Genomic DNA, 22,474 nt, shown 5'->3' on the forward strand with positions numbered 1-22,474 from the left:
ATGACATTAAACACCAATTTTGTGCTCCTCAAGTCATTGCATCTGTGGAAAATGTCCCATGCTTGGGAAATGTCCAATAGCTATCTAAATCTGACATCATTATATTTGACAGACTTGCCCTGTGTGACATATACCATCCACTTTGAACTGGTTAGGATGATTTATTGCTGCAGCTTTGTGTGGCATTTTCACAACCTATTCATCTCCTGACTCTAAAACAATAACCAGTCAGATTACATAGTAAAGTGGGAGAGTAATGCTTCAAGTGAAAGAGTGAAAGAGTAAAAGAGCAAACTTTGGTCCATCATTTACCTTCACCACTATGGTGGCAGAGGACAAACCAAATGCAGTTTTTTGGAATTTACAACATATAGACTTGTAATTTCCCATCCATTTTTTTTAAAAAGAAAATGTAATTGATTATTATTATTATGTTTTATTATTATTATTTTCGTTGCAACAAACACTGAAGTCAACAGCAAGGGTGAGGATGGTTACCCTAGGTTAATTCTCTCATGGTTAGCCCATGTATAATCCATTTTAAAAAATCCTTCTAAAAATACCTTACATTTCTTTGACACAATAAATTCTTTACAATTTAAAATATTTGATGTGTTCTTTGATTGAATTACATGGATACAAGAAAAACTACCTTCTGTAAAATACAGGCATTTATGAATTTAAATCACTCATTGACTCTTTTATGCAAATTAATATTAGATGGGTAGCTTATGACAACTTAAAAAAGGCATTTTTTGTGGATTACCAGAAATAAAGCAATCATAAAACTAACCTCATAAAAACAGTAGAACTAAAAAATTCTAAAAAGCAGGCTATATAAAGTACAAAATAAGTATGATGCACCACTATATAGGGAACATAAATTGAAGGGATATTTAGGGCAAATTGTGGTCATAATCCTTGTGTCATGGTTGGATCAGTGTAAATCACGGGGGTGGGCTGGAACAACGACGTCCGGTTAGTTAAGTGTCTCCTGTCCGGTCGAGGGCGATCAGGAAACAAACCGATGAATAATACACCGTGTCGGCGGTCACATGTCGTGCAGCGGGCTCCTGAATGATTTAAAGCTTTTTTTTACATCATCAGCCTCACCCTCCCTCCCTCCCTCCCGCGCTGGCTCCCGCTGATGCACCGCGCAGCCCGGAGATGCTGCTGCTGATGCTGGCGACCGACTGCAGCATCCGACATGGGCATCCTTTAATCCGGCCGTGCCACAGTGAGTGTTTTTCCTCCACTTTTCTCTTCCTCTCATCCTCTCGTTATCTACAACTAGCTCACCCCTCCAACCCTCTCCCCCAGGGAATCCCCCCTCACTTCTCCTCCTCCCTTTTTTGTTGTCTTCCTTTGTGCAGTTTTTTTTTTGTGTGTGTGTGAGCGATGGCGCATAACGCGGCGGAAACCGCGCGTCCTCGTACAGATGGTGTTTGGTGAGTCCGCGGAGAGGATGGAAATGTAGGGAAATGCTCCCTTCCTGTATATGCACCTCACCTTAATGGTGAGCGTCTTTGCGTGAGAAAGATTAAGGAAGAGAGAGTTTAGGGCGGGCGTCGCTTCTCCCACCGGACTAGAGCTGCAGCAGGCTGCGTTTGGAGGTTCGAGAAGAGTACAGGAAGAGACAGAGGGGCGGCTGGGACTCGACTAAAAGAGGGTGGGACGTTTAATTAAGTGTTTTTGCAGGTGAGAACATGTGTAGTTATTGCTTATATGGACTGTGTATAGGTGTGTCAGAGGGAGAGGAGACAAACAAAGACGCCATGGTGAAACTTATTGTTTTTATGTTATGTATGTTTTATGTTTATTGTTTTGTTTTCTTTGCTGTTGTCAATCCTCATGCTACTCTAAAGGGGTATGGTTTGATAAATGATCATACAGGTTAAAATAAGCTTTTTTCAAGGGCTGTATCTGTATCTAATGTGGAGAAAGATTCTGATTTATCACAGCCTGTCTGCCTCTTTGTTATAGCACACATACTGCTCAGCAAAAACAGTGACTTTTATCTATCTATCTATCTATCTATCTATCTATCTATCTATCTATCTATCTATCTATCTATCTATCTATCTATCTATCTATCTATCTATCTATCTATCTATCTATCTATCTATCTACAGCACCATACAAACAGTGAGGCAACATACTGTGTGTGTCTATGTGAGGACAAGAGCACTCAGACATTGAAAGCCTCAAGCTGTGGAACTGGGCTAATCCCTAATGACATGGCCAGATCTCTCTCTCTCTCCCCCTCTCTCTCTCTGTCTGCCATGAGGTCTCTTCTCTCTTTTTTCCCCCCCTCCTTAGTTCTTTTTTCTTGCCCCGCATACTCAGTTGTGATGACGTGCTGTCCGTGGTGCTGAAAACAGTCATCAGCAGATCGCTTGCTAATATGCTCAAGCTTGATGGCCCTGTCAGCACTCAACAGGTGCCTATGACTTATCACAAGAGACAGCTGCGCAGAAATAGAGAAAGTTGATTTCAGTTTTAATTCAATTACTTTTAAATGGAGGTTGCATTTGTATGCTAGAACTGTGGATTTTTGTTTGAAAATGGCATACTGACTTCACAGAAAGTGATTAAATTGCCAGCATAGAATTATTGATAGCATAAAATTAAAACTAGTGATACTTTTTAAAGCACAATAGACAATTTAGGTCCTTGGGTGACAAAATTAGAACACTTTTTCATGCCGGGTCAACTATATATTTATAATGTCATTTATTACGTTTAGATAATAGTCCAAAATTTAGGAAATAACAAACAAGAAAAAAAAAAGCTTTCTGCATCATCAATTGGGAAAACTATTATGATATGGACATGAATACTTTTTTAGTTTTGAAAATACACTAGCATTTACAAAAGGTTAAATTCTAGCCTCCCCAATATAGTACCATACAGCAAATCCATATAAGCTATAATGAATAGATGAACTAGAACTAACTAGAAATTAAATTCTGAATTCCCAGAATTAAAGCAAAAACATTTCTAACCGAAACAGTGGATGCCAAACAGGAAAAAGAAAAATATGATGATGATGATGATGATGGGGAGGGTGAAAACAACAATAAGAAGAAGTAGAACCAGAAGATTACATAACTGAACAAGTTAGCAACTGCAGTTTGTCTTCCTGCATATCCATCACAAACACACACACACACACACACACACACACACACACAGCCCTGAAGACATCCAGGTCTCACATCGGAGGACTCAGAGTCACGTGTAGGGCCACACCACCAGAGCAGCTTGAGGTGCAGTGACTTGCTTCTTGCTCAAGGGCACTTCAGCAGTGACTGTGGGCAAATACCATGACTGCCTTTTCACCATAGCATTAAAGTAACAGTTTTTGTTTTACACTGACTGAATATTGTCACTTTGAGTAGGTGTTATTTTTGTGATTCAGTTTCTGGCAGAGTTTCTAATTAAGGATACATTATTATTATTATTATTATTATTATTATGGGGGCATTTTCTGTCTTTATCAGATAGACATAGTGGAGAGATGACAGGAAGTGAGGGAGAAAGATGCAACAAAGCTCCCCAGCCAGATTTGAACCAATGGTTGGTGTATCAACCCCTAAGCCCCGGGGGCATCCCTGAAGAATACAATCTTGAGTATTTAGGCTTTTTACCACATGTACAAAAAAAAAAAATGTTCCTTCACTGTCAGAAGATTAATAAACCTGTGAAACCTTTCCCTTGTTTGCCCTGCTGATGATATAGTAGCTAACACTTCCAATGAAAGTACCCATTTTACCATGTGATAGATACTTATACACCCAAATGGATTTACTACAATTGCTCAGTGTTACATTTCAAAAATATAGGGAAAATTTCACACTTACAATCCACTCTTAAAGCTATAGCCTATGTAACTTTTGCTCAACAGTGGTCACTTTGGCAACACGTAGTAAGTTGCCAAAGTGACAGAATAATGACGAAAACCTTTGCATGACAGAAGCACAAGTAGAGAAATTTTACAAAGTACACAAACTGACTTTCTGTTATTCAGCAATAAATATCTAAAGATTTCTAACTTTCTAAATTTCTAACTTTAGCTAACATTAGCCACCATAAGATAACTGGTCATACCAGACTAAGTAATGCTGTAAAAGCAAAACTCCTTAGTGAAGTGAATGGAGAAAGAGTGCATTTTAATGCTTATGAATTAAATTTTTCATTTGTAAAATAATAAATTTGCTATTTCTTTTTTCAAAAGTCACAGTCTCGCTTTAAACCTGCAATAATTTGCCACTTGGGGGCAGCAAAAACAAGTTGTGAATGCAAGATTGACATATCATCATCTTTTAAGTTGATATGGTGAACTTAGCATAGATAGGTTAGCATAGTTGTTTATTTACACATCCAGCAGTCATGGAGCAACATTATCACTCATTTGGAGACATGTTTCTGGCCGCCTGATGAATTTAAGTCCAATATATTTCTATATATATTCTCTCTAGGTTCATCACTACGAGCGACCCCTTTTACATTGTCACATTGTTTTCACATTGTCATTTGTTATAATAAAGATATTGATTATAGCCGCTTTAAGTCACAAGCCAAAATAGTGAAGAGAAAGCACAAAATTCTCAGTAAGAGTAACGGTGAAACTGCAAGGTTTATGAAATGCTACTGGTCTCACATTCATCTTTATTAGGGATAATGGATGCTGAGTGAATGTGTGTGTGTAATACTGTAGATACAAGACAGACACTAGAGGGAATTGATATTTCTATGAGAGATGGCAATGTTTCTTTACCTGTTTGGAAGAATCAGGCATGATTCTTTAGGGCAGCAAAATTAGTAAAAGAATTAGTAAAAAAAAAAGGTAAAATATAGGGTCATGAGTCATGCAGCAGAAACACACACACACACACACACACACACACACAACCATAAGCCTGTATATTTATGAATGGCTGATTGCCCCCCACCACCCTTTCTCCATCAGATGCTTCTCAGCACTGACGTCAGTGAACCTGCCTGCGAATAAAGGCTAATATAATCAGAACCTCACACACGCAGACACACATGCACACATTGTCTCTTTGTTTGTCTCTGTCAGCAGCACAGACACATACACCTCTGGTTATTGGCTCAACAGGCACTAAAGAGAGAAAAGAGAAGGAGAGACAGATAGAAAGAGAGACAGAAAGAGACTGGAGGGCTAGTGTGTGGGAGGTGGGCGGCCATGATCATTATCATTACAATGCAATATGATCTCTGTTATAAATTTGTGTCTGCGGTTTCTTCCCTACAGGTATATCAGTAGTTTTGCATATCTCCTGTAATTTTGAGCACTTTCTAAACAAGATGATCCAATCTTTACTTTATTATATTGATAATCAGGGACTGAAAAAGCTAAATCTGTCACATTTTATGCTGTTTTGTCTAAGCCACTTTTTTTTCTAAAGAGCAGATAATTATTATGGATGGTAGGATAATACCTGTAATTAGTTTGTTCTCTTCCGTTCTACTGTATGTATGAAAAGTCTGTGGCCATTGATGTATTTGCCACTTTTAAAACCAACAGCTATCTGTTCTACTGTAGGTTTGCCATGGCTTTCAAAAGTCATAGGCTCCCACACATTTTATAAACCATTAAAATAGCAGATAGAGACATTAGACAAACCTCTAGTAAAACAGACATTAGAAAATTCAAACTGTGGTAAACAATTTGAATTTCCTAAATGGTCATTGACAGAAACAGATTATATTACACTGGTATATCCTTTCTGTAAGTTGACCGTGTCATTAGTTAAAGCTCATAAAACCATTGTTACTTACTGTACTTTCACTGAGAAAAAATGCATTTGTCTGAAATTGGTTTATGCTGCATTTTGTTTGTAAAACCAATGGACCCTCTTTAAGAATTGCTTTCTTCAAAATTGTTACCATGAAGCATATGAGAGTAGACAGAAAACACAGTTACATCTTGCAAACCTACAGCTTGGCAGTAGTTACTATGAGGTTCTCCTTTTCCACAAAACAAGGCTGCTAGGATGACACCTTTATACTCTTAGAAATAAAAAGACCAGGTACTTCACACAAAATGTACATTTTGGATCCCCATTTTATGTAAGGCACGAAGTGTAGTCTGCAGTATGTGCTGTAATCATAAGATATGGCTTAATTTACTTATGTCAGTCCTAATATTATTGAATATCAGACTATAATGTATACAGTATATATAAATATGCATTTATCACACATTAATCAAATTGAAGCCAATGAGAAATGCTCATTAAATGACCACTGGTACCTCACCATTACCTTTCACATGCTAGGAGAGAAAAAAAGCACAGGCTCTTGGTCTTCATGGTGGTACACACTATGCTAATCCGAGTCAAAGTCAAAGTTGTTGTTGGATTGAAAAACTTGTTAGTGGACAAACACTGGAGTTCAGGGAGTTTTATTCATTTGGTTGCCATGGTGAAGCACTGCAAGGCCAGCCTCTGAGAAGAGACAGAAAAAAAGAAAAACAGAAACAAAGACAGTCAGAGAGCGAAGGGGAGGGAATACACTTGAGAACGTAGAAAGGGTAACAGGTGAAGATGGAATCAATGAAATAAAAAGGACCATCAAGTGTCAGCAGACTGTTTGAACATAGTGGGTAGTGCACACAACAGGCACTACACTCATTTCCTGGCAAGCAGTATAAGGTGACAAACAACTCCCTGCAATGTAGGAGAAAGACTGGGAGGATAGAGATGGAGAACCACACAGGGAGTGGAGAAGGTCGTCTGATGGTCTATGAAAAGAAGCATATTTCTCAAGTCAGTGTAACCCCAAGACAGATTTCTGCTGATTTCTCTGTCATAAAAAAAACAGGAAAGCTCTCTCAGATATTACAAAAGGACAATACTGCCTGCAGCAGGGATAGGGATTAGCAAATTGGATCGATAGAGACAATACCGTGGGGGGAAAATGTCTTTTGGCAACCACTGGCAATATTTCCTTTCTCCATTATCTCTGAGTGTCACCAATATTTCATGGTATTGTCGTAGAATTAGTCAGCAGGATATTCCTGAAGTCTGCAGCCAGGATCAATGAGCCAGTTTTAGGGCCAGGTTTTAAGCCTTGTCTTAGACTAAATGTTTTCAATTGAAGTTTGTGATACTGGCATCAAGTTGGGTTTTAGTCTCTGAGTGAGTGGACTGACCCTGTTGTTTTTAGAGCTTAAGGCCATACAGACAGAGATGTCATCGATATGGCTGGTTAGCCAGGGAGCCAGAGGGAGTGACACTGTTGTTTTTATGTGTGCTTTAAGCTTCAGGCTCCCACTGCGCCGCATTAGAGCAAGATAGATGGGGATGAGGGAGGCCAAATTCTGAGTGAACCGAGCTGGCTGACAGGTCAGTCATGCAGAGCAATTTGTCTGCAGCCTGTCACCAGTGCCAACCGATAGGGATGATACACCTTCAACATACAGAAAACTGCAATATTTCTTCTTTCTTTTTACTCATTTCTAATTACAAATCTAGAGTATACATCGACATGTTTGAGCTTACAGTAATTCTCAAAATCTTAAGTGAATCAGAATCATCAACAAGCCAGAATATGAGATATATGTTGCTTACATTTTTTTTTACATCTTCATATTACAGTCTTACAACTCTCCTGTCATAAATGAATTTATATACTGTATATATACTATGTGTATCTGTATTCCACTACCAAAAGAAAAATAACAAATATTAGCATACTCCACTTATAATACACTACTCAAATTATACATAAACATATTGTATTAACTTCTGTGATATCTGAACATATATAATATGTAATAACAACATAAACCAAATTCAAATATGTGCTTTACTGGTTGACATACCAATGAGACATACTGTATAAAGAAACTGTAAATATAAGTTATACAAAGTCATCATTTCCTGGTTTAATGGGACCTTGCAAAGCATTGCTTTACAACTTTCTTGTTTACTCTTTGACGGATGGCTGCATCTTTGCCCCCACTAGCCTCATCATTCACAAAGTGCAGCAAAATTTCTTGTGTTCCTCTACCTGTCTGATATAAACAGTGGATTAGTGGTCATAGATAATCAGAAAATTAAATTAGTTCAGATTTGGCTGGATTATGACCTCCAGTGGCCCCTAGAGATTAAATCTCAAAGGGCCCCCAACACATCAGGGTTCTAGTGTGTTTAATTTACTACTGTTTATGATCACATTAACACATATTTTTTGTAACAACTCTTTCAAAATGTTCCTGTCAATCAGCAAACCAATCATGGCTCTTCCAGGGGAACATGGGATGGGTGTGACCAATCACTGTAATCACAGTTTTCTTACCCTTTGCATTTGGAGAGGGTCCTCTGGCATGGTGGGCCTATGGGTGCACACCCAAGACACTCTGCTGGTCGTTTAGGCCATATAGATAGTTTGACATTAGTGAATCAAACAATCAGCAAATTACAGAGCCAGCCAGACAGCCTGCTGAGTTAAACTGATGGGAACATCATAGTTCTTATTTAAAAATCTCTGAACAGTTTAGAGAGACAGGGATAGGCGACGTGTGACTGGTGAGTCAGACAACGAAATCAACCTGGCAAGCGGCAATTTCTCTTTTGTGTCATTAGGCTTGTCAGATAGGGATACTGTGGCCAGTCAACCAAGGCACTGAATCAGGCAGACAGTCACCAAAGTCAGTCAAGCAGAGGAAAATGAATGTAGGACTCTAGCATCTCCACTTTATAACCAGCAATTACTGCTGATATCTGTAAGACTCCTCAACTGGATGTTTTCTGTGTTGTAAATATGTTGCTTTGGAAGAAATGACAAAAGTTGATGATTCATGTTGTTTCCTTAATGTTAACACAATAATACTGTCAGGTCTTTGACCTAAAAGAACACAATATTAAAAATCAAGTTTGTTTCATACAGGACCAGACTACATTTAACAATAAGGCCTACCGAGCTGTGATTAAATGAGCATGGATATACTATTAGTCATATTGATTGATAGCAATGCATTACGTGTTCAAGATATTAGATATTAGACTGTAGACTGCATGGTGCTTTAAGCACTGCTGTGTAACACTCCATAGAGGCTGGTCTCATAAATCTTAACACTGAGAGGCACTGAAGTAGAGCTGTGCACACAAACATGAATTATGCATGTTAATTTTTCCGTCTTCACACAAGCACAGTCTATCTATCTATCTATCTATCTATCTATCTATCTATCTATCTATCTATCTATCTATCTATCTATCTATCTATCTATCTATCTATCTATCTATCTATCTATCTATCTATCTATCTGTCTGTCTGTCTGTCTGTCTGTCTGTCTGTCTGTCTGTCTGTCTGTCTGTCTGTCTATCTATCTATCTATCTATCTATCTATCTATCTATCTACACACAGACACACATACTAGGCTGGTTATGTAACATTGTCCTTAGACTTTCTTTCTTCCTTTTCTGCCAGTCAGACAGACAAACATACCTACCAAACAGGCATATAGACATGCATAGAGACATGTAACAGCTTGATTCTGCTTTATTAAAAAGACCAAGACTCTGTTAGCAACTCTAGCAGGCTGTACATAGGCACAGCTGCGCTTTGAGCTAAATGTTAACGTTAACATGCTAACATGCTAACGACAACCTAAAATGCTGTTGTTAAGCAGGTATAATCTTTCATTTGTTTGCGGTCTAAATTTAGCATGTTAGAATGCTAACATTTGTTAATTAACGTTCGTTTTGCAAGAACTGGACAAATTGAGATTTTGTCCTTCTGATTGCGCTTGAGGAAAAGTTAAGGGATCACCACCAATGTGATTACAATTCGTCCTGAGGGAGACATGAATGTGTGCAACAACTTTCATGGAAATCCACCCAGCAGATGTTGAGACATAAAACTAAAACCACAAATGTGAACCGCCTGGTGGTGCAAGGTGAAAAGTCAGCGGATCACCAAAGTCATTAGGATCACCAGGGCACCTGTACAAATTTTTGTGCCAATCCATCGCAGAGTTGTTAGCTAACTCCTTCCTGTTCTGTCTGTGGACCGTCAGAACGGGGAAAGGGCCACTTTCCAGATTTGGTGTACGTAAGGGCTGGGGCCACGTAATGCAGGCCCGTTGCCAGGTTGGTTTTGAGTGAATCAGAAGGGCTCTCATGCTTATTAAGCCAATGCAGCTCTTACTGTAAAGGCAATGAGAGCTCAATCAGGTTATTCAACCAGTAATTCAGACGCATGCAGGGGTGGACACAGAGACAGGCTTAATCATGGCTGATTAGACACAAGGATGAATGTTCTGACAGATCTCTTATCTGGAGAGGAAACACACTAATGTTAAGATGCTAGATGTGGTAGTAGTGATGATTATAATGACCGGGATTCAACTATTGATCTTTAAACGGCAGCACTCTGGCACAGCAGAGAATGGGTGCTATACTATTGAAGAAAGATCTTATTCGAAATTCTATTACACTGCTTGTCTGTGTGAAACAGAGCTGCTGTAAACACAACAGCAGTGTCTTGCTCACACACTGGGAGATGACAGTGACAGTAATTTTTCAAATCTTTCTGTGTTTTTCTCTCTTCCTGCTGTTTTGTTCACATATACGCCTTCCAATGGCTCTTTAATAAGTAAGTAATAAGTAATGCCATGGCTAGATGTTTAAATAAATCTGAAATGTATTGCCTGCACCCACACTCTATTCAATAATTCAGTAGCTAACGTCGCCATTGGCACTTTAGTTTGTGCTCTGTACGAAGGCTCAGAAGAACAGCACTGTGCCTGTTTCTGTCAGGGGATGGTGCACCATGCAGATGTTGCCACTGGAGAAGTACCACCTGCCACTGCATACACTGTGTGAGAGTAGAGGAGAGTAGTGATCTGGCATTCATTTGACTTTGCTGATCAATGTGCATCCATTTCAGGCAGTGAAAGTAATTTTTCTGCTGCAACAAGAAAAGGTCAAGTTAAAAGAAATAGTTTGACCTTTTGGGAAAAAACTAGGAAATACTTATTTGGGAAACATTTGCTTTTTTGCTGAGAGTTAGATGAGGAGATGGACACCACTCTCATGTCTAACTATGGAGCTGGAGCCAGGAGATGATTAGCTTAGCTTAGCATAATGAAGTGAAGCAGGAAGAAACATCTAACCTGGCTCTCTCACCTGCAGAGCTTTTTGTTGTTGTTTGTTTTTTTGGCATTTCTGCTTTATTGGACAGTAATAGTAGAGAGAGACAGGAAAGGCAGGGGAGAGGGAGGGAATGACATGCAGCAAAGTGCCCGGGCCGGACTCAAACTCTGGCTGCTGCAGTAAGGACTCAGCCTTGATTTCTGTATATTTACATACTGTATCTTAATTGTTCAATCCAAACACAAACAGAAATATGAAAACGACAAGTTGTGGTTTTACGGGATTTTGCGAATGGAAAAGGCCACTATGCACCACAACCATATTATTCAACACACAGTTTTGAGTGACAGCAACACCTACAAGCAGCTTTTATTATGCCATTGTTGTTTCAGTGACAGCTGTCACTTATGGTAATACCTTTTTAGCAGCTAATCCACCTGGTGCCAGCCAGTGATAAATATTAGCCCAGAATGGGTAGCTTAGCCTGCATAGCCAGACAAAGTTGGAATGACAAAAAATAACTATAGTACTGTAACTATATCTTTGTGACTTAACAAACTCTCCATTGGTTACCTGGAAACCTCACGATGATGACAAGAATGAAGAACTTTGGACAGAGCCAGGCCAGCTGTTTCCCCCTGCTTACAGTCTTAATTCAAAGCTAAGCTAATTGTCTCCTGGCTCCAGCTCCACAGTGGTATTAATGTTCTAACTTTTGGCAAGTGAACAAGCATATATTTTCCAAAATGTTGAAGTATAATTAAAAGGTTGTCTCCTCCAGCCACTGCAATATTACTGTTAATTAGAGAGCATGCTCAGGGTGCTTACCCTGTAAAGCTGCACAATTCTCATTTTTTTATTTCATTAATAGAAAATTTTATCTGGATCAATATCTGAATGAAATTACACACAGTGACAAAACATGATGGGATTCATATGCCTTTTTTTTCATTCAGTAACTTTCAATTTAAATTTTATTTATTTATATAGCACCAGTTCATAACAGAAGTGATCTCATTGCACTTTTCCTGGAGGACTAGGACTAGACCACACTGTTTATATTATTATTTACAGAGACCCAACAAATCCCACCATGAGGAAGCACTTGGCAACAGTGGCAAGGAAAAACTTCCTTTAAGAGGCAGAAACCTCAGGCAGAACCAGACTCAGGGTGGGTGGCCATCTGCCACTGCCGGTTGGGTTGAGAGAGAGAGAGAGAGAGACAAGAATGCACAAATCTATGGGAGAGAGAAGATATTGAGTTAGTAACATGCATTAATGGGATAAAAATGCATACAGATGGAGAGGGAGAGGAGGAGAGAGGAGCTCAGTACATCATGGGAAGTCTCAAGTCTTAAGGGACGTATTCTGGCAGCCTGATAATAAGGAACTGAAAGAAATAACTGAAGTAGTTCATGAGAAATAGCAAAAATGCTCAAAAATGCTTTTTAAAAGTTACTGGATATGGACCTAGGTCTGGATCTGCACCAAAACTATGTACTTGTTCCTTGTTCCTTGGTTCCTTACTTTCCAACTAAACAAACAAACATGTTTGAAAAGAGAAAATCCTTGGTTCAGATTGCTGCAGCTGTTTGGTGCACAGGGTCAGCTCCGGATGACTGTTTACTGACCTCTTAATATCATATGAGCCAATTTGCAGCCTGAAAGCCTTTTGAGTAGTTCCTAAATCAAGACTCAAAACCAGAAGTGATCTATGGAATAACCTCTGGAAAACAAGTCCTTTATCCTCCTTTAAATTATATTTACATTAAAACACATGTTTGGTGTTTATTTGCTCTGGATTAATAATAATTATAATCATTTTAAGATTTTGTTTTTAATTGTAAAGTTTAACTGCAAAAAATGTGTAACTTAAAACCTTTTAAAAGGTTTTATATAAATAAAGAGATCATCACAGGACAGATGATAACTGTAATGCTGTTGATATTAGTTGTTCACATGTAAATGTGTAACTAATACTTTGTCACATAAACCTCAGTTTCTACAAAGGTTAAATGCTCTTAGACTAACCTTTATTCCCGGGAGGACTGTAAACTGAAGTCAGTTCTCTAGCAAAGAGCAGATGGTTTGTGCAGCTCGGTTTTGTTGATCTACGACTGTTCAAATATCTCACACTCAACACAGCACAGGTGGTGGTCACTGTCAATGAAACTAGCCAGAGAATGTTAAAGAATATAAAGATGTAACAGATGTTTTGAAAAACAAGCTGCTTGCATGATTTGATCTGTGATACAGAAAGATGAAAGGCTGTGTGTGTGTGTGTGTGTGTGTGTGTGTGTGTGTAGTACTTAATACATACATCCCATAAACACAACAATATCAAACAGAACCTATTTTGTCCCAAGCTGACACTTTTTTGAGGAGTATGATTGAATACGTGCATAGGTATCATTGTCTCCAATTAAAGCTATTAAGGTCTGTCTGGCCATTCCACACACACACACACACACACACACACACACACACACACACATTTATTGATGAAGCCCAGCCAGAGGATCAAAGCTTGGTGCTCTAATGAAAAACAGATTTGCTGTTTTTCAGTCTGCTCATCCTCCTCATCCTTTCCTCCTAATCTGTTCATCTTCTCCTGTCCTCCTCACACACACGCACGCACGCACGCACACACACTAATGCTCTAGTCGTAGTAGAAAGTGTTGACCAGTGCTGCTTACTGTGTGAGGGTGCATTTTTGTGCTTGAGTTTTAAATTGTGAATTTGTTTTTTTATTCTATATGTGCTGCCTTCATTGAAGATAAATTGTAGACCATTCTGGTGTAGACCATTCTGGTGAAATTAATACAATTATAGTATAATAAAGATACCTGTGAATCGGCCTTGTGATGGGTTAAGAGCCCCTGCCCCACCTGACACTTACCGTCACACACAGATTAAATCACCTTTAGAGCTTTTTGTACCTCTCCACATGCTCGTACTCCCACTAAGTGCGGCGACAATAGCAGCCCCGGCCTACTCTGGTTAAACAGCTGGGTAATTGCAGCCATCATTTGTGTGAGTGGCTCATATTATAGCTGAGAGGCAATGTGAGTACACTGTATGTGCGTGTGTGTTTGTTTAGCAACTTGCGCTTGTTGTTGGATGAATGGTGAGTGTTAGTTCACTGCTGTTAAGAGAGAGGTGGACTGTGCTACAATTGATGCCTATAATAGCTCTCTTTTCAACAGCATCTCTTATCCCACTGTTACTCATATGACATCAGAGACACTGTTGAAAAGCTGTAGAGAAGTATAATAAAGCCTCTGCTGTTTGAATATGTTGTTAAAATGTATAAAGCGTATAATGTTAAAATGTAATACATAATTGTTATGATTATTTTGCGCACAAAAAAATCTCCAGCTTTTAATTGTTTCGATGATTGCTTAGATTCATATTCAGCTACACGTTTCTGTTCAGCAGTGTGCTGCTCACATATTTCTGAGACATAAAGCATTTTCAATTTGTTGATATAGTATAATTTTGAGGTTAGGACATATTTTCGAAACATGAATAAGCATTTTAGTGGATTTTTTTTTGCATTGTAGCTACAGTTATACACATTTGTGGAATTTTTCAAATATACCTGTATATATATATATATATATATATATATATATATAATTTATTTAAATTAAAGTAAAAGTCCTGCATTCAAAATTTCACTCAACAAAACGTATTTAAACTATCAAAACAAAAAGCACACATTACGCAGAAAAATGGCCCCTGAGTACTATATTATTATATATTATATTATTTTATTATTATTACTGATGCATTAATTAGACTGATTATGCTATAATTAATTATTTACTATACTAATATTAATTATACACTACTTATAATTGATGTATGTAATGTTGTAATTGGTTCAAATTGATCTAATTTTAACTATTTTGTCTACTGTGGCGTACTGTATAATAATACATTGTATGTTGTACACAGTTTTGGGTAACCCCATAAATTACAGACCAGTAATTTAATAATAATTACATAAATAAACCAAATAAACTCATGATAAAATTTTGACATCCAAGGAAAATGGCTGACTTCCAGTCCAGATGTTTGCTATTTTATTTACATTATGGACAAATTACTTGGTAATTATTATTAAGTATTTCTTAGGGACAATTTCGACTTTTTTCACACCAATTGATTGCACGCTTCTTTGAGTGGGAGACAAATTATCAGGTAATTGTTTATAAATGTCTGACAGTAATTGTTTACTCAAACATAATTTACACAGTTTGGTAATGGTTTTGTAGAATTATATGAGCATGTACATATGATTACACATATTGCTCTTTCTCCCCCTTACACACAAAAAGGATTTAGCATCCATTGCCGTCACTAATGAGGTTGGCTACTATAGCAACAGTGCTACAGGGAGAGGACTGCTAATTAGCTGCTTCCTCATTCAGGTACGCTTCATTTGTGGACGAATGTGTAATGAACCTCCACTGTTGGACTCCTGTGACTTGTACTCAAAAATAAGCATTGTGTCAGAAGAATAATAGAAGGCAATGTGCTGTGAAATGCTGCAAAAATAAATCTTCCCACCTTTGTTTTTCAGATAACATTCTCTCTCACCATGTGGGGAAGAACTAAGATGTCATTTCACTAAACCAGGGAAAGAAAGAGAGGCAGCAAGACAAAATCAGATCTTTTAAATCTTCCATCATTTGGATAAGGAATAACCCTTCTTCCACAGTGCTGTACAAGATTGTTTTCACAAGAAAACAGTAAAAGTACAAAAGAAAAAGTATCAAAGAGAGAACTTCCCACTCCTTTCCTTGTGAAATTCTTCGCTTTGACTCTGACCCTTGACCTTTAGCCCTCAGTATGAGCAGTCTGGTAGGGAAGCTAGACCCTCGGAGGGTACAATGGGGCTCAAAATGGAACACCTTTGCGTCCCGTGTCCTGAGGACCAAACCTGTGGAGTCCATGTTGGATTCGGCCATGACAGGCACTGGCTCACATGGGACCAGGCTGGCCCGGGTGTTATCTACAGTGGACCTGGTATCACTGGGTGTGGGCAGCTGTGTTGGGACAGGGATGTATGTGGTCTCGGGGCTGGTCGCCAAGGAGATGGCCGGTCCAGGGGTCATTGTGTCCTTCATTATCGCTGCTGTGGCCTCCATACTGTCAGGTGAGACTGGAGCAAATTCACATACACACATGCATTTTGTGAATTTTTTCTGCTCTTAAACACTCTCTTACTGTCTCTCTCTCTCTCTCTCTCTCTCTCTCTCTCTCTCTCTCTCTCTCTCTCTCTCTCTCTCTCTCTCTCTCTCTCTCTCACACACACACTAGGCTGACTATAACATATTATAAAGGTTACTGTCATTCTTATCACCATTACACTGATATGATTTATATGTAGAGCCTTTTAATAACTATGCAATTATAACAAGGGCAAAGACATTATACGGGCAGAGCTATAATATAAAAGGCACTCAAGGGATATCGTAGTATTACCTTAATGCTCCTATCAATACCTTCAACTCAGCCTTTCACTTGGATGATAATGCAGTCATATCACTGATATGTGTGTATGAATGTGTGTCTGTGTCTGTGTTTGTCTCCCCCTCTGTCCCACAGGAGTGTGTTATGCAGAGTTTGGTGTGCGGGTGCCTAAGACCACAGGTTCGGCCTACACATACAGCTACGTGACTGTGGGCGAGTGCGTGGCGTTTTTTATCGGCTGGAACTTAATTCTGGAGTATCTGATTGGCACGGCGGCGGGGGCGTCGGCCCTCAGCAGCATGGCGGACTCACTGGCCAATCACAGCATCAGCAACTTTATGATTTCACACATCGGAACGCTCAATGGCTTGGGTGAGTGACCCTGACAGCTGTAGTTTCAGTTTCAGTTTAGAGAAAAATTAAGAAATTTGTCACGGTTTGGGGGTTTTGTCCAGGTATTTCCTGTTTTATTTGTAATATTCTCCCTCCCTCTTGTGTCCGTTAATTTTGCTTCCCGTCATTGATTGCTTTGAGTGTTTTCACCTGTGCCACTGGTTTCACCTGTGTCTCCCTCACCTAAGTGTATTTAAGTCTGTGTCCTTCTTTGTCAGTTTGTCCGGTCTTGTCTGCATTTTGGACTTTGCATTCCTTCCTGTATCTGCCAGTAAGCCCTTAATAAACCACTCAAGTCATCGTTCTGCTTCCTCTGTCTGTGTTTGGGTCCTTTCCCTGTTCCCTGCTTGCCAATGTCGTAACAGAACAATCTGGCCATAATTATGGACCCAGCAGACCTTCATTCAGGTGAACTGGGGGAATTAATTTTGGACCTGATGAGCTTGAGGGAGTGTTGGAGAACGGCCAGCAATGATCATTACAGAAAGACAGTCGTGAATTGTGCACACCATGCAGTTTCCTCCAAGCCTCGGCTGAGGAACTCAATACCTAGTGGGTCATGGATTTCCTCAGCACCCATAAATCTCAGCCTGCTAGCCATCAGCCTGATTTCCGGCCTACTAGCCATCAGCATGTTAGCCACCAGCCTTCACTCCAGCCCACTAGCAACCAACCTGCACCTTAGCCCATTCCTGTCCTGGAGGCACCTTCAGAAAAACCCTCCAGAAGGAAGCGTGGCTCCCACCGACATCATGCCTTACCGCTGCCCAGCTTCTCATCCTCACCGCTGCCCAGCACCTCTGAGCCATCATTGGTCTTGCCTGGTCCCCAGTCGGCAGCCTGGCCGACACCAGTAGACCACCGTGGTGGTGTCCGTTCCCAGCTGGGCCGTCGCAATCCCCTGAACTCTGTGTGCTGCAGCAGTCACATCATTCCCCTGAGCAGCAGCCATTTCCTGGGGGGGTTTGTCCTGTTATTTCCGGTACTCTTGTGTCAGTTTTGCTTCCTGTTGATTTGATTAGTGTTTTCACGTGTCATTGGTTTCACGTGTGTCTCATTGTCTCCGTCATTAAGTGTATTTTAAGTCTGTGTCTTTTGTCAGTTCGAACCCCATTGCTATGTTGGCTCTATCTCGTCTGCCTTTTGGACTTATGTCTGCCAGTTACCTGTTTGTCGCCTGCCTGCCAGCCTACCTGTCTCCCTTCCTGTATCTGCCAGTAAGCTCTAAATAAACCACTTAAGTCATCGTTCTGCTTCCTTTGTCTGCGTTTGGGTCCTTTTCCTGTTCCCTGCTTGCCAATGCCGTAATGCCACATAATCCGTACCTTCATGTATCCATACTTAACTCTTATATTTCAAGGTGTAACAGAAGCATAATGTTGCCTGTATCACAGGGAAAGATTTTGTATGACAATGGCTCAGTGGGCTACTGTATTTAAATGACAGTAGATATTTGCAATCCTGACAATAAAAAATAACACCATGTGGGAAATCTTTCAACCTGTATTAGATTTTTTCCAGGGACCATCCAAATGATGTTTCACTGTTTGTCTTGGAAATCATGTCAATATGGAAAGTAACAGTGATCTGAGCATCTTGGATTTCTAAATGATTAATGCACCACAGTTTTTCAGGTCATAAACCGTACCATGAGGGAAATACCTGCTAATCTGGTGTAATACTATAGCTGATGTGTGTGCCAGCTGTGTCTATCTGGATGACACCGCCCTAACAGTCTCTTCCTGTTGGACACTGACAAAGCGGTGGTAGTGGTCACATGATAAGCAGCAAGGCCAGCTGTTCCACAACATAATGGAAAGTTAATGTTTCCTTTTCCTGCTGGAGAAAAACAGCTGTTTCTCCATACCAATGGGAAGTTTGGAAGTTAGATCAAAATATGTCTCATTAGTTTCTCTCTGTGACCACCTGTGTATATTTATAAAGACTGAGTTCCTGTGTAACATATGCAGCGCTGAGTTGGGTTAAATAGTAATTATTGATAAATAGTGTATTGATTGTTTTACTGTGCTTTAAATGTAATACTTTAGTGTGATTGACAGTTTCCCTGACAAAAATAGTTTTGTTTCCCTTTAGATGTTTCAAGAAAATAGACCAGTGTTTGGGGAAGATGGCCTGATGGCTAGCTTTTAAATACCAAACTTTGTAATCATTCATGTATCCTTGATAGATTGTTCAATCTTATGTTCACTGCTAACTCTTTAGCATACACTGGGCTGAGTGACTGTACTAGCACTGTTTAGATTGGCTTTTTAAATAGTCCATAGCAATGCTGCAATGATTAGTTGACTAATCGATTAACGCTCTACTTAGTTGAGCTTGAACGTTCATTCTTGAATTACTTGTTGTTTCTGAAGCTTCTCATTTCGTGGCCTTCCCCAGTGGCTTGAATTTGCTCAGTCAGTTGATTGATTGATTTAGCCAGCTTAGTTTTTTGCAAGCAAATTTGCATCACCCACCACCACCACCAATGTGCTTGGATGTCACAGGTACAATTTGTACAACAATAATATCTGTCCATGTGCATGTGTGTGTATGCTAATCCTAACCCTATCCTGTAGGTAAAGGGGAGCAGTCGTACCCAGACCTGCTGGCACTTCTGATAGCACTGCTGGTGACAGTGATAGTTGCTTTGGGAGTGAAGAACTCTGTGGGCTTCAACAACGTGCTGAACGTCATCAACCTCATAGTGTGGGTGTTCATGATGATCGCCGGGCTGTTCTTCGTCAACGGAGAGAACTGGGACGAGGGGAGATTCTTGCCCTTTGGCTGGTCAGGGGTATGCACATACATGCATATACACACGCATACTAGGTCAGAAGTAAGCCAGGAAGGTTAGAAAGGAAGGTGTTCAGGTAGATTAAGACCTCTTCTGCTTATGTTCTTTATGTAAGCTATCGTTTCTCTTGCTTCTGTTCTATTCCAGGTGATGCAGGGAGCAGCCACCTGCTTCTATGCCTTCATTGGATTTGACATCATTGCTACAACAGGAGAGGAGGCCAAAAGTCCCAATACCTCCATCCCCTATGCCATCACTGCCTCACTCATCACCTGCCTCACTGCCTACGTCTCTGTGAGTTACCTTGAAGACCACAGGCATAAACACAAACAATAAATGCTTCATTAGATATTTTTAATTTATTTTTTTGGCATGCACAGTGTGGTAATGAGATGAGATATTGACTTGGCTCACAATGTTAGAAAATACAATTTTTATTTCACAGATACATATGATCACATCGATTGTGAGAAGACAGTAGGCTATAATCACAGTTTCTAATTCATACACTCACATAGTTTTTTTAAAACAATTTGAAACAAAAGTGACCGAAGTAATGTAATTTAATCACTGAATTGAGAACAAAACAGAATTTCAGTTCCTAGTTTGGCCATTTATTTGCACTATTTTATCACATGATCCTTAATTTAAATTTTTAGATGGCATTTGCTTAATTATTTATCATTCTTCATCTTCGTGCGCTGCCTTCAGCATTACCCTTGAGTTCTTATCAAAGTACTTGTGAATACAGACTTAAAGTGTTACCCCAAATTTTGAGAAGTGTCTGACAGAATCAAACATCCAGAAAGTTCCCCCTGCACTCTAACTATGTGGGTGTGCATCTCATCTCTGATCTTTACGTATTCAGCTCGCACAGCCTACCAGATTATTGACTTTGACACTTTGTGCTGGATGGTTGTTGCTATGGGTACCGTGTAACAGCGACCTATCAGGAAGGAGAATTTTTCAGCATCACCTGGGGCCTAAGATTGCATCAACTTCAAAACTCCACCACTGCTCTTTGAATACCTCATCTTTCTCTTTCACTTTATTTCTCCACACCTCTCTTGTGCTACAAAATCTATGTTCTCAGCTTCTCTTAATCTCCATCTTTCTTTGATCCATCTCACTCTTTAGGCATCTTGGAATAACCTTTTTGCTCCCATCAGGATCCTCTAGCTGCTGCAGTTCAAGATCCAGGAATCACTTTAATCTTTAAGCACATTACATGTCACATCTTTTTTCTGGTGGCATTAGTTTTACTGTACACATGAATTAGAGGTTTTAAGACACTCTAGCTTCATCCAAAATCGTCAAAACTAGTAAGTTCATCCTTCAATGCTCCCCCTGACAGTTTTTCTATGTTGAATTTCCTCACATCCATTCTCTTAAGTGGGTGTCAGTGCATATTCAGAATCAGAATCAGAATCAGAAATACTTTATTGATTCCAGAGGGGAAACTCTTTTGCTACAGCAGCTCACTATCACGTCAGTGCACACAGGAATAGAAGTACTAAGCAAAAAATATAATACACTATAATACAGGTTAGAAAATAATGGAATGACTTCCTGTGGCGGTCTGTGGTACTTTTTGGGGGGATGAGTCTTCCGCTGAAGGTACTCCTTTGTTTGACCAGCACGTCATGGAGTGGGTGGGAGACACTGTCCAAGATGGCATGTAGTTTGGCCAACATCCCCCTCTCTGACACCACCGCCAGGGAGTTCAGCTCCACCCCCAAAATGTCACTGGCCTTACGGATCAGTTTGTTAAATCTGTTAGCGTCCACTACCCTCAGCCTGCTGCCCCAGCATGTAACAGCATACAGGACAGCACTGGCCACCACAGACTCATAAAACATCTTCAGCATTGTCCAGCAGATGTTGAAGGACCTCAGCCTCCTTAGAAAATAGAGGCAGCTCTGGCCCTTCCTGTACAGAGCTTGAGTGTTCTTAGCCCAGTCCAGTTTATTGTCCATGTGTACTCCCAGGTACTTGTAATCCTCTACAATCTCCACACTGACCCCCTAGATAGAAACCAGGGTCACTGGTGCCTTGGCCCTTCGTAGATCTACAACCAGCTCCTTAGACTTTTTAGATTAAGAAGGCAATGATTGAGAGAATCATGTTGAAATAAGTTTTAGGGGAACCCTCAATCACGGTGGGGAGTCACATAGTTTGCGATCAGCTTTGCTCTCTCAAACAAATACATTTAACCAGAGTTTGTTGAAGGATTCCCTCTAGATTAGTATAGTCTCCTTTGACTGGTTCACACACACTGTCAACCAGACTGTGGCCAGATTGGACGAAGGGTTAAAGGACACCCCGTTACTTGGGGGAAACTGATCTCTCTATCTTCCTCTCTGTGAGGGTTAGTCTTTTTATTATTTTTCTCTCTTTCTGCAGTCTGTTCATGCAAATCCCTCTCTTTTGCAGCACAGTGTCCGTGACAGATGGTCCTGCATGATTTCACATGTGAGACGGGAGGATCAAAATCATGCGCACACTTACACACACAGTGACAGAAAAGCATGACTAATGAACATTTTGCATGTGATGCAAAATGTGATCTGTCAAATTATTCTGATGAGGTTGAGAAAACAGTCTCACCACAAGGTCCATTTAGTAGCTGTTCCAGAGCTTTCAGTCATATTATATGATCTTCATCAGCAT

At 39.9% G+C, this 22,474-nt stretch overlaps 1 protein-coding gene across 4 annotated transcripts in view; it reads left to right on the forward strand.

Annotated features, from left to right (window-relative positions):
* The first annotated feature begins 457 nt into the window (after nt 1–457).
* Nucleotides 458–22,474, forward strand: part of slc7a14a (solute carrier family 7 member 14a) — a 30,940-nt gene continuing 8,923 nt past the window's right edge. Inside the window, exons 1-6 of one of the 4 annotated variants that reach the window (XM_044166811.1) lie at nt 458–1,237; nt 15,477–15,569; nt 15,722–16,297; nt 16,750–16,986; nt 19,587–19,804; nt 19,952–20,098. In XM_044166811.1, the coding sequence (XP_044022746.1) occupies nt 15,991–16,297; nt 16,750–16,986; nt 19,587–19,804; nt 19,952–20,098 (909 nt within the window). In that variant the 5' untranslated portion in view covers nt 458–1,237; nt 15,477–15,569; nt 15,722–15,990. Of the gene's footprint in view, nt 1,238–1,322; nt 1,699–15,476; nt 15,570–15,721; nt 16,298–16,749; nt 16,987–19,586; nt 19,805–19,951; nt 20,099–22,474 lie in introns of those variants that run through there. The other 3 variants (XM_044166812.1, XM_044166808.1, XM_044166813.1) reach the window with 3 other exon arrangements.

This window comes from Siniperca chuatsi, linkage group LG15, assembly GCF_020085105.1.
Source record: "Siniperca chuatsi isolate FFG_IHB_CAS linkage group LG15, ASM2008510v1, whole genome shotgun sequence".
In the NCBI taxonomy this organism is placed as follows: domain Eukaryota; kingdom Metazoa; phylum Chordata; class Actinopteri; order Centrarchiformes; family Sinipercidae; genus Siniperca; species Siniperca chuatsi.